This window comes from Cryptomeria japonica, chromosome 4 (genome assembly GCF_030272615.1).
Source record: "Cryptomeria japonica chromosome 4, Sugi_1.0, whole genome shotgun sequence".
Lineage (NCBI taxonomy): Eukaryota > Viridiplantae > Streptophyta > Pinopsida > Cupressales > Cupressaceae > Cryptomeria > Cryptomeria japonica.
The window spans coordinates 65112116-65125353 of NC_081408.1; the positions used below are offsets into that span (position 1 = coordinate 65112116).

The window sequence follows — 13238 nt, forward strand, 5'->3', positions numbered from 1 at the left end:
ATTAGCTTGGGCATCTAGTCAGCATTGACTTCTTTGTTGTCTCTTTCTTTACTATACAATTGTTAATTTTCTTCTTATCTATTGACACGAGGTTGTACTGCTATTATTATTATAGTGCTTAGTTATAAGACATTGTATACCTATAACACCAGCCATTGGTCCAGTTTCATTATTCTGATCTGTAAGCTATTCTGTCTCAGGATATAATGTACACACAGAACTGCATATTCATACAACCTTGGAACCTGGTACTTCAAAGAATATATTGAATTGCATTCCCAAGGAAATAGTTATAATTTTTAAAATAGGAACTAAAAGATTATAATTCAAGCCCACCAAGGGCTAAACTCTCTCTATATTTTCCCTCTCCGATAGGTACTGGTTCATTTAATATTTTGCCATGTTCCTCGTCTTTATCTGCTAATGCTGATTCTCAGGCAGTTGAACAGAGTGTTATTGTCTGAGGAGGCCGTATAGACCTTGTTAGTCACTGATCAATGAGAATAAAATCAAACTTGATTCACTGCAGCCACTTTGACAACATTTGTGGCTTCCACCTCCGCTTCACCGATACGCAGATCAAATATGTCATCTATCTTTTTGATTTCAGGGAGTTTATGAAGTTCAGTGGATACAGGTAAAACAGGCTCTGGGCTTCTGTAAATGAAGTAAACAACGAGCTGAGCTATTCCTAGGAGGAAACCAATGCCATTGGGCACCTGCAAAGTGCAAAGAAAGGAGTAATTCAATCAGAGAAAAGGTGCATAGTCTCTGCCAAAAATTACAAGAAAACTATAATTCGAAATGGCACTAGGAAAAGAGAGAAGCTTACAGCTATAAAGATATCCTTGGCTATTACAGAGTATACAGACCAGACAAGTGCATTTAGAGTGCTGAATAGGGATACCAAAAATGGCATGTACTTAACACTTTTGGTTTTGATAACACCTCCCTGCAAAATATACAGAAACCCATCAACATTCATGAAAGGATGAATTCATCTCCTAATTAGGCTTTTTAATTTGGGTACAGACCCGATTTTAGCTCAATTTTTTTAATTTGGGTTGAAACTAAATTTTTAGATGTATTTCTTTTCTTTTGTACAGTTTTCATAGCAATCTAAATTAAGAAGAACATAAGATTCAAAACTCACCACGACAGATAATGGTGAGGCATACATAACAATGGAAAGGATCACACCTAAAGTGCCAACCAGTAACTGTCTCACATTGTATGTGTGCAGCACATAAATAGTAACTACAACCACTATGACAAAAGCAAACATCATTGCAATGGCTAACCGCACTGTTCTTATCTGCCAATAAATTGAAGGAATCCGTATGAGAAAAATTACAACTATGTATCTAGCTTATTGCATGTAATCTAGTCAAGCATTTAGAATAAGGTTTATATAATCTAGTAGCCACCAAATGGCCTTCAATTACAAACATATAGCTGGCATAATGAATTACCTTCTCCTGCTTGGGGGCAAATGTCAGAAAGGACAGCAGATAAAATATCTCAAAGGCAAAGCCAGCACCATTGATCGTGAGCAGCAAAGTGCTGTGGGGTTTAACAAATGGGGCTCCGTAAAGTAGCCAAAGACAACAGTTGAATAAGGTACAAACATATAGAAGACCTGAATATTCTTGGGTAGACTTAAGCTTGTATATCCGCCAGAATGTTGTCCTGCCATTTCCAAATATAATAATGTTTATATATAAGCTCACATGTTAATCATGCTCATAAACATTAGACAATTTCCGCTGTCATTCAACCCCCCAAAAAAATGTTGATACCCAAGTTGTTGACTAAGACAAATCTGATGTACACAGTACTTACATAGGTGACAGGAAAAGTGCCAGTGAAGTTATATTTCCTGCACCGGAGACCACCATGAAAAATTAGTTTGCACTATCATATAAATCCAACGTAACGAAAGTCAACTAGTACACATTAAAACCTGCGCATGAAAATGAGCGACAATCCCACAAATACACAACAAAACTTGCTCATAAAAATGAGCAGGAAACCTACACAGAAACTTGTACATACAAATCAGAAAGAAATTCATAGTAGAAATTGTACATGCAAATCAAAACGGGGATCAGATACACAACAAAACCCACAAAAAGAGTAACCAAAATAATCCCTTGGGGGTTAAGAAGAGGTTATGCTTTTAGGATGCAACTTTTATGGAATTTTTACAATGTAAAACTCAAAATACAGACTTGTGTTATAGTAATTATCAACTGACCATTCTAAAAACCATATATTGATGAGAAATCACCGATTCACTCTACCTTGAGGATGAAAATGTATCATATAGCCTCCATTATTCCTGACTAACATATAGAATACAAATCATGTGTCCTATAATTGATTCTAATATATTCAATCTATCTTAACCATGCTTCATTCTAACCATGTTCATCGCATTTTAGACCAACAAAAAAAAAGCAACAAATTCTATTCTGGCCTTACATAGACCTTTATCTCATATCCTAGTACCATTTTTAGAGTCTGGAAATCGAATGAGGACAGAAAAAAAATCAGATATCCAGACGATCCAGATTATATTTATACTTCATAAAGCAGTGGTCAGGATGCCATACCCATAATTCCCACCACAAGCTGCAGAAGAAAAGCCATTGAACAAAAGAAGAAACTGTCTTTGGAGTACTCAACAGAAAGTAATCTTATGCAAATTGAAATAGGCACAAGAGATAAAGTTGTGAAGAGCACGAAGATTTTTAAGTTCTTTTATAGGCCTTCATCCTGCTAATGACCAACGTGGTATCATCATCTATAGTGGAATGTAGGAAGAAAGCACTAGTGAACAATTTGCTTTGATCATTACACATCAGAGTTATTGGAAACCAGCTCAATACAGAGCTTACAGTCAACTTGTCATATGGATATATGCTTTTTCCCATGTTCTAGTATGGTTATCATTTTTCTCGGTACTTTTCTGTTTCTCTATATAGCAAAGTGCACTACACTCAGAATTTTTTCATAATATTTCAAGGATTCGTTTTCAAAACGTACAGATGCCCAGGAAGAACCCTACAGAAACAGTCGATACAAAGTGTGGGATACAGATCACTCTGAATGATTGTGAGAAAAATACATCGAATTTTTTTAATAACATAAAAGATGTCTATATGTATGTATATCATCTATACAAATGTATCACATGAACCAATCTATAAGTACAGCCTGAGTTGGCCTAGTGGTGGAGAACTTGTGCTCTTGAAAGAAAGGTCACAACTTCAAATCTCACAAAAGGATAAGGTATGTACAACTCATTTGTAATGGAGCTCTAACCCATCTGTAAATCCATAGATAACATTATTTATTACATAAAGAGGATCTGCCACCCCAATGTACATTTTCATTTAGAAAGGTCAACAAACTGTAGTTATACTATTCTTAATCCCTCAAACACTTCCCCAAAAATCTCCACCATGATCAGTTTTGCTTTTTACATGGTGTCTTGTTCAACGAGCACTGAAGGGAAAGAACTAGTAAGAAAACCCTTCAGTATTGCTCAAAAAACAAAAGCCTATCTACCCATTACAAAAGCCCATAGAAAGCCCATAGGCAAATCAAAATATGCTTCATTTAATGATAAAGCATGATAAAAAAATAGCGAGAAAATGACTAAATATAATATGCTAAGTTTGTTTAATCATACATTATCATTAACTGGGTTATGTGAGTTTGTTCAATCATACATTGTCATTAATTATGAATTTACATGTTGTGGACTACTTGATCATCTTGAAACTTTAAAGAAGTATATAATATTTAAAGTGAAGGGAATTGTACACTAACACTTAATATCCAAAAACGGACAAAATCATAAACAATTATAAACAATTATTAAAAAATAAAAAAATAAAAAAATATAATTAAAAAATAATTATTAAAAAAAAATTACTATGCACAGTAAACTTTTCTAGCGAATAAACTTATAATCAGACCCCTTATGTTCTTCAATATACTTGCCTGGAGAGAAAAATATACTCAAATCTATCAAAGATGATGGTGATTCATTTCTCTTATTGGAATGTTACTTGTTATTTCTTAGTAGCTCAACACTTTTCCGAACACAGGAAAATTGTTAACAAGTCCCATTTCTTATCATAAAATAATTGGCATTTAGCTGTGTGACAGCCTGTTCTTTTGTCAGATCACCTTCCCTTGTTTGATTAGCTTGCAAGCATGAAGGAATTGTAATTGGAGTCGACTGCATAATATTATAAAAGTATCTTATTGCTTGAGATGGTAAGAAATAATTCGAAACTGAGAAAGATCAAACCTATGGTACAGCAGAGACAGGTTGTAATAATATAGATATTTTTGGTGGGTCCAATCTGTGAGGTTGATATTTTAGGAAGATGGAGTGAATATCTAGAGCGGTAGCAGTAACACTGATGTAAGTCTTAATTAAGGCAATAAGTTGGTGTGCAAAATTTACTTTTTATTGTCTAATTTATACTGAATAGATGTTAAAGACTATCATGTTATAAATGGAAAACACTATTATGTCCTAGAATCGTACTCAAATATATATATTTATATATTTGCTACCTTTTTCCATTCGAAAAATAACAAAAGATCCTGAAAAATACGAAGTGGGATCTGCCATTTGATTTGTCAACTTCATTTTTCAATTAATACATCATTCCTCCATTTTTAATTTGAATTCAATCCAATCTCTATTGTTAAAGTTTATGTGCCTTCTCACTCATTACTTCTGTACTTTTTGTTTTATTATGATATTTTGATAGTTATGCACCCATTGCCCATTAGCTTGAGCTTCTAGTAAGCATTGATATCTATGTGGTCTTCTTTCTTTATAATTTTTAACCAATGTTTATAAATTTTTATCTATGGAATGGGGTTGTACAGATGTTATGAATATAGTGCTTAGTTATAAGTTTGTACACCTCAAACTCCAAACATTAGTACAATTTCACTAGTACAATTTCACTAGTTTGATCTGTAAGCTATTTGCATGTTTATGTTAGAAAAAGAATAGTTTATTTGTAATAAATTAGTTGGTAAGAAGTTTTCTATAAGAAAAAAATAACAATTTTATAAAATCAAAATATATGAATAATATAATTATAATTAAATTTTTTTTTACTTATAATATAAATCTTTTGTTCTTCTATTTTTACTTCTCTACAATGATATTAAAACATTATTGAATATGTACATGGAGGATTGTTTGCCTGTAAAATCATTGCATGACACTTTGTAAAAGTTATAGTAGAGGTTCTCATTATGGAGGAGGCTATCCAATAATTGTATAAGAGTTATTCATTTTTTCTAACATATAAGTTGAGAATAATTCTTCATTGTTGGTGTGAGGATAGTTTGAAGGAAAGTAGAGCTATCAAAGAATTCTTTATTCCTAGTTGTTGCACTTTTTTTTTTTTCTCTCTTCTAATGTGATAGAGCCACTACAAAAGAATTTAGATATTTTGGAATCTGTAGAGGTATAGCATTTGAAATGCACATTAAAGGCAAGAAGAAATAGTTGGTGTAAATTTGTGATGTTCTTACATTATATGTCAAAGTTTATTAAAAAAAGTCGCATTATAAATAAGTTTGCTAATATTAATGGAAAGAAAAATCATGTGGTGGAGACATAAATAGTGAAGATTTATTAAAAAGGTTATTTGAAATATTAAAATAAAATTGAATTTTTGTTTATGAATGGAAAAGGAGTTTTGGTGTTTTTTAGATCATTTTAATAAATAAAAAATAAGACATTCTTTTGTGGTGAGATAGGGGTATCTTTTTTGAGAAACAAGGTTTCATTATTGATTGAAATTGACATCAAATTTCTACTTTTGCATGTCATATAATATATGGTTTCTTACAAAAACAATTACTTTCTCCAAGTTATTTATGTTATGTTTGGCAAAGATATCAAATTCACATGCTTGTTCTTGCAGAGACCCAAATAAAACATCAAATGAATAAACTATATTGGATTCCAATATGATATTGGAGGACACAGAGGTAGGAGGAAATCTACCATTCCTAGCTAGACTCTTTCTCAAGGATCATTTGTTGGATGAAAAATACCTTTTCATTTGTTGTCCTTTTAGGAGCAAGAGAAGGCATGCAATTATTTGTTGGTTTATGGATAATTGAATCCACAAGTTCTATGAATTTTTGTTGGATTTTTGATAGTTGAAACCACAAACTTATCGAATTGTTGTTGGTCTATGGATAGTGGAATCCACAAAATAACTATGGATAGTTGAGTAACTCTAGATATTGAAAAAAATTTGCCTACAAATGAGGAGATTTGGTTGATGTTGATGATGAGTTTAGTAATCAAACTATTTTCCTAGACATACTCTATGCTTTGGGGTATGTAAATCATGATAGATAGAGCTCTACTCTCTTCGTTATATTAATTATTGATAAGTAGAGAAAGGCTAAACAAATTTAGAATTTAAATTTAAACTTCTAAATTTTAGATTTAATTTTCTAGACCTTGGAATTGAACCAAAATAAATATAAAATAATATGAAAATAAATTATTTTAAAAAAGAATACAATAAATAATTATGAGTTATATATATACTCAAATTAATTAAAAAAGATACTATTTATTAATACATAATTATATTCATGTTCCAAAGCTAAATAAAAAATTGACACAAAATATAAAAATAGTCTTTGAGTTGGAATTTAAATAAAAACTAAATAAACTAGAATGTTAATATTTGATTCAATTTATCTTAATGTGATAAAAATTAAATGGAGTTGAGATAGATTTAAGATAATAAAAAGTCCAACTTGATAAATAATGAAATACCTTTTATTCCCAAAATAAGAAGAAAAAATAATAAATTACACAAGAATTGTCAAACTATTTTGTTTAAGTCATCATACCCAATTACAATTAATCACAAGAAATTCTAATTTGGCTCTCAAAACCAAGCAAATAAAAATTAATAAATAATTTTGTTATAAATAAACTATCATTACTAAAATGGGATTAATGAATCTTGAATATGAATACACTAAATTAAACTCACTTGATGAAATTCTGCAATAAAGAACCCATTGCATCAACAACCAATACATAGATGAACAATGATAATAGACATCACTACCTAATGGAAGATTGTAATGGGAATGCATATGATAGAAAATATTGGCAGTTAGATGAGACTTAGCATCTTGGTTACACTATGTTGGGACTCATAAAATTTGAGATTTCGAGAGGCACATTTTTAAGATTTTGCATCTGCACTTCCATTTTGGCATGGCTTATAAACCTTCAACAACTGCTATTGGCAGGTAAATGGAATGGCATGAAAAGGGGCTGAAGAAGGTTTTAAAATAAAATGAAAATTGGCAGGAAAAGTGCCCAGCCCTCCCATGATGCAGACAAAGGCTAAGAAATTTCCAAGCAAGTGCATTGGCTACTGCAGCGCCATTGAAATCTTTAGACAAATGCAAAACCATTTATCCTACATTGGTAGTGGGGAGGATATTTTTCGCATTTAAATATAAAGCCACATATAAGTCTACTGTCAAAGCTTAAGGGCTTTTGGCAAGTGGAAGCTCAGCGACCTAGTGGGTCCCCTGCGTGCGCGAGTATCTTAAGGCATTCAAATTTTGCGATAGGCTGGCGAGAAGAAGGCTAAAGGTCGAGCAAGTTAGGCAGATCAAATGATGATCAAGGATGATCGAATGGTGGTTGCTAGACCACGATGGGAAACTGCTCGATGAGTATCCATCGCGACAAGGTGGTGGGTCCAACTGGCAAGACAACCCGATGCGTGGACAAATCAGGAAGTGACGTGTGGCAAGCCTGATATAAGGGGTGAGCGGCCTAGGTGAGATAACGGTCAAGTAGATCAAGATTGATCCAACGGTGGTTGCTAGGTCGCAATGGGAAACTTCTCGTTAGAATATCCATCGTGACCCAACGACAAAGAAGACCTTCAATCTGACGGTTAGTGAGGTCGTGCTAAGGTGGCAGGACAAGGATTCTAGAGCCAATCACGGGGTGCCACGTGGTGGAGTACAAAAGGAGGAAAGGAAATAAATCAATGTTAAATATATAGTTCCAACCATGCAAAAATTCAAAAATTCAAATGACTAGTTGTGTAGAAAGGCATCCAAGATTAATTCACTAGACGGGTTATTTTTACCTGAATATGCAAGTGTGATATACCATTGGAAAGCTTGCGAAATGAAGAGTCCATTTTTGCATTCAGTGGTAACACGTGTCTTTGTTTTGGAGAGCAGTTTGCATGGGAATTACAAAAAATGTTTTCTGTTAGGGAAAAGAGGACACTCGGCAATTCATGATGGAGATCTGATCTTTTTCCCTCTTATATATATTCTGAGTTTTTCTCTTTTGTAAGGGTTCTAATTTTTGAGAAATTCTCGAAGTGAGATTTCCAAGAGGGGTTCCAGTCCTATGCATTTAATTTTCTGGGTTGTAATTGTTGAATGTCCTCATTCTTTTGTGATTGAATAGATGCATTTAGCTATAAGTTCTTAGTTGGAGGTCACATATATGTAAGGCATATATGCAGTTCCATTGGATTGTCTTCAGGCATATTTTCAAATTCAATAAATCCATTTATCAAGGGAGTTTGGGTTTATCCTCACACGAGAGAGTGTAATTCCTATTCTTAGGTATCCTATATAGAAAGGATTTAAATTCAATGAGAAGAAATTGTGAATTCTAAATTGATATTTGGATATGTATGATCCTCTGTTTGGGTTTAGAATGTATTAATGTCAAACATTAATATAGGGATATTTTTCACTAGATCTGATTTGCAGCTTGGATTTCATTTGTAGCTATTTGTATTGAATCTATGCCTGGATTGAGGCACTGACCTGTTATAGTTAGAGGTTACTTAAAAAATTACTTGTCGAGTTGTCAATGCAAATTTAGCCTATCTACAGTACCCTCCTTGTTTTTCAACCTTTAATGAGATCTATCTACTTCTATTGATGTAGTCTTGTGTGTACTTTGTCTAAATTTATGCATCAAAGGTACACCCACCTAGGTTTTGCAGAGCCTAAAGAGTAGAAGGATTTTTATCCTTGTTATGGTGTCCCAAGCCCTGGAGTATTTCATTGATTGAAATTGGCTACTTCATAGGTAAATTGCAGGTGAACTTGGGTTTTGTCATTTTTTAGAACAACATGTTTCACACAACCTAAAGGTAGAGGTGGGCTCAAGCTATTGAATCCTAATATGCAAGGAGGCTATTTATCAACAAAATGGATCATTAATGTTGTGAATGGTGAGGAACCTTGAAAAATATTTGTTCACCGCTATATTTCTTCTGTTCCTGTTAAAAAAAATGACAATATGTTGGATGGATGTATTTTGATGGCTCCCTTATTTCACAAGAAGGCTTCATTCCCTTTACATTTCATTTGGAAGGCTTGGAAACGATTGGTGATTTTTAACTTGGAGGGAATCTCTTTAACATGGGTTTAGCTTTGCCTCTTCTTCCATTTGGTAGATGACAAGAATTTACTAATATCTAAGGCTGTGGTTTATAAATATTGAATTTGGCTTGAGAAATTACTTTTTTGTTTATTTAAAACTTTTACCCAACCTAAAGTTAAATCCCAAACTTTAAATCTGGTGCAATCATGGTGGGAGGGTCCTCAAAGAGAACCGTCTGAATAATGTAGCAAGAGTTTCAAAATAGAAACAAGTGAAAGTGATGGAGGAAATGAAGAAATAGACTATATTATATCATAAAAATCAATTACAAAATTCTGGCCACATTCAAGCTCATAGATTCGGCTCATAGGCCTGAGTATAAAACATGTGTGTTATGAAACATTTGGTCTCAAACAAGAATGTGAGACAACTTTGGACCTCCTAACCTCAGGATTATCCTCCATATTCTAACTACCTCCTTCTAAATTCTTAATTAGATTGATTTATATGATCAAGGGTGATTCACATTAGCCTAAGGTGAAACATTCATAAATGAACAAGATGAAGCATGTAAAATAACAGGTCAGTTCTCCCAAAGAGATCCATTCAAAAAATACATAGGATGAAATGTGGACCTAAGGTAAGGTCACCCACATCCCAAGGAACATTGGAAACAATGAACAAAAGCTCCACAAGCTCCAGAAATAATCCGCAAGATTCACCAATAACAAAATAGGTCCAAGCAATTTTGGTGTTCTAAGATAGAAAACTGTCTCAAATTCTAAAAGCAATAAATTGTTGGGAAAAGATCCAAATATCTCGCAGACTTAAGAGAAGGAAAATGAACATGTCTATAATCAAAATCTAGCTCCACAAGATCCGATGAGCAAATGCAAAGAAACGTAGAATGAAATGTTGAAACTAGAAAATAGGAACAAACTGAAAGAAAATGTTTTTTGGTTGATACAAGATTGACAAGAACCAAGGATGCTCCTGCATTAGACATCCAGGGTCATTGAAAAGTGAGTGCCTCACTTTGTCAGGGTTAGATGAAAATGAAGATGGTCTACCTCTTCTTGAGAAATCCATGACGAATATTTAACTGGTCTATCTTTCCACTTCATAAGAAACTCTCTGTACTAGTTGCTCTGGGTGATTCACCAAATTCTGCTATCCAAAATATATTCAATTTGATCTGGTATCCACTGAGGTATCTACTTCTCCAAGTCTGCTACACTACCCTCACTGAATTCTTTCTCGTGATACTGATGTAGATCCACAATGTTGAATATAGGTGAAATTTCAAAGGTATCAGGTAACTCTACTTCATATGCATTTCTGGAACTGAATTTCTTCAAGATCTTACAAGGTGCAAACTTGCTCATATTTAAATTGTTATAAGTTCTAACTAGAAATCTCTCTTTTATCAGATACACCATCACTTCATCGCCTACTTCAATTTATTTTGTCTCTTCTTCTCATCTTCTTTCTACTTATACTTACTGTCGATATCCTCCAAATGTTGTTTGACCTGAGTATCTACTATTTTCATATGATATACAAATTCTTCTGCTTCTACACTCCTCTTATCTCGATTACTAATATCTCTCAATTTTGATATAACTCTAAGGTGTGCTCTGGTGACGATCTTAAAAGGTGTTCTTCCAGTACTCCTATTCACTGAATTATTGTAGGCAAATTCTCCTTGTGCAAGAATCAAGTCCCAACATCTAGTTTTCTCTCCTACTAAGCATCTCAACAAATTCCCTAAGCTCCTAATCACTACATCTATTTGTCCATTAGTCTGTGGGTGAAAAGTAGAACTAAACCTCAAATTTGTCTTCATCTTCTTCCAAAGTGTCCTCCAAAAATATCCAGAAAACTTAGTATCTCTATCTAAAACTATGCTCTTAGGTAATCCATGTAATCTCATCACTTCCTTGAAAAATAGGTCTGCAACATTTGTTGCATTTGTTGTCTTTTCACAAGGTATGAAATGTTCCATCTTTGAGAATTTTTCTTAGGAAATCCAAGTATAAGATCCATGCTTATGTCCTCCCAAGGTGTCTTCGAAACTATCAAAGGCCTATACAATCCCACATTTGATTATTACCTTTTGCAAGTTGACAAATCCTGCAAATCTATACAAATTTCATGACATCCTTATGAATCTGAGGCCAAAAGTAATTGTCACTTATCAATGCCATTGTCTTATCAACTCAAAAGTGTTTGGCTAATCGTCGACCATGCTTCTCCATTATCAGACTTTCTCTCATAGAGCTTCTAGGTATACACAATTGAACTCCTCTAAACAATATGTTATCTTGAATGAAATAATACAATCACTTACTTTTGTCTACCATAACCGGTTCCTTATAAGCTTTCCAAGGTTCTACAAAATCCGGGTTATCCTCATACAATTTCTTCAATTCCTAAAAACCTATTACCTCCACTCTCTTCTATATTAGCAATTTCCTCCTTATGCTCAATGCATTAGCAACTTTATTTCACTTTCCACTTCTATGCTCCAACATAAAGGTATAACTTTACAAGAACTCTACCAATTTCATATGTCTTTGATTCAACTTACTTGGAATATTTAAATACTACATATCTTGATGATTAGTATACAACAAAAACTCCTTAGACAACATATATTGTCTCCACTTCTTCAATGCTTGAATTATGGCATAAAATTCCCGATCATACATGAAATATCTCCTTCTTGCATCATTCAACTTCTCACTAAAATAATCTATCAGTCTCCCTTCGTGACTCAACACTACTCCAATTGCATTCCCACTTGCATCATAGTCCACTTGAAATACTTTGATAAAACCCAGTAAAGCTAACATGGGTTGCTCTGTCACCTTCTACTTCAACAATTCAAAGCTCCTATTTACTCAAGTTGTCTACTTGAAATCCTTTCTATCTACTTTCATTGTTTATGTCATAGGGCTACAAATTGAACTGAAAATCTGATAAACTTCTGGTAGAAACTAGCCCTTTTGTGAAATTATCTTAGACCTATCCAATACTTTCTAGTGTAGGCCATTCAATAATTGCTCTTACGTTCTCAGGATCCATCTTCAATCCATCCGCAGATATCACAAATCCCAAATAGACCAATTATTCCTTCATGAAACTTCACTTCTTAATGTTTATCAACAACTTTGATTCTCTCAACCTCTGCAAAATTTGTCTCAAATGCAACATATGTTCCTCCTTACTCTTACTAAAAATAAAAATTTCATCCAAATACATAATAACAAACTCACCCAATAATTTCTTCAATACCTCATTCATCAACCTCATGAAAGCACTCGGTGTATTAGTAAATCCAAAAGGCATCACCAACCATTCATAGTCCTTCATTTGTCTTGAATGATGTCTTCCACTCATCTCCTTCTCTGATTCTGATTTGATGATATCTACTCTTCAAGTCTATCTTTGTGTGGTATCTACTCCACTCAAACAATCCATCATGTCATCCATTCTAGGCAAAGGAAATCGGTACCTCACTATGATCTTGTTTATTTCTTTGAAATCGGTACACATCCTCCATTCTCCATTCTTCTTAGGTGCTAACACTACTGGAATTGCACAAGGACTCAAACTTTCTATGTTCAAACCTTTTCTCAATAAATCATGCACTTATTTATTCAGCTCATTCTCTATCAATTTCATCTGGTGTGCTACTTTATTAGACAAACTACCTTCAAGAATCAAATCCATGCAATGACTGATACTTCTCATAGGTGGTAATCCATCAGGTACA

General features: G+C 33.5%; 1 protein-coding gene across 1 annotated transcript; it reads right to left on the minus strand.

Annotated features, from left to right (window-relative positions):
• Positions 1–249: 249 nt before the first annotated feature.
• On the minus strand, positions 250–2728 carry LOC131077871 (bidirectional sugar transporter SWEET5). Its single transcript, XM_058015461.2, has 6 exons — positions 2616–2728; positions 1843–1879; positions 1473–1689; positions 1154–1315; positions 833–952; positions 250–719 (listed from the first exon to the last, which is right to left on the minus strand). The coding sequence occupies exons 1-6, from the start codon at positions 2650–2652 to the stop codon at positions 510–512; spliced, it is 783 nt and encodes a 260-aa protein (XP_057871444.1). The 5' UTR covers positions 2653–2728; the 3' UTR covers positions 250–509.
• Positions 2729–13238: the final 10510 nt, after the last annotated feature.

What these genes read in the sequence shown, in the direction of transcription:
- LOC131077871 (XM_058015461.2), bottom strand. Translation starts at nt 2,652, where the DNA reads ATGGCTTTTCTTCTGCAGCTTGTGGTGGGAATTATGG. An exon ending in CCTCACCATTATCTGTCGTG is followed by an intron (nt 953 to 1,153) that starts GTGAGTTTTGAA and finishes TATATTTTGCAG; the next exon opens with GGAGGTGTTATCAAAACCAA. An exon ending in CCAAGGATATCTTTATAGCT is followed by an intron (nt 720 to 832) that starts GTAAGCTTCTCT and finishes TGCACTTTGCAG; the next exon opens with GTGCCCAATGGCATTGGTTT.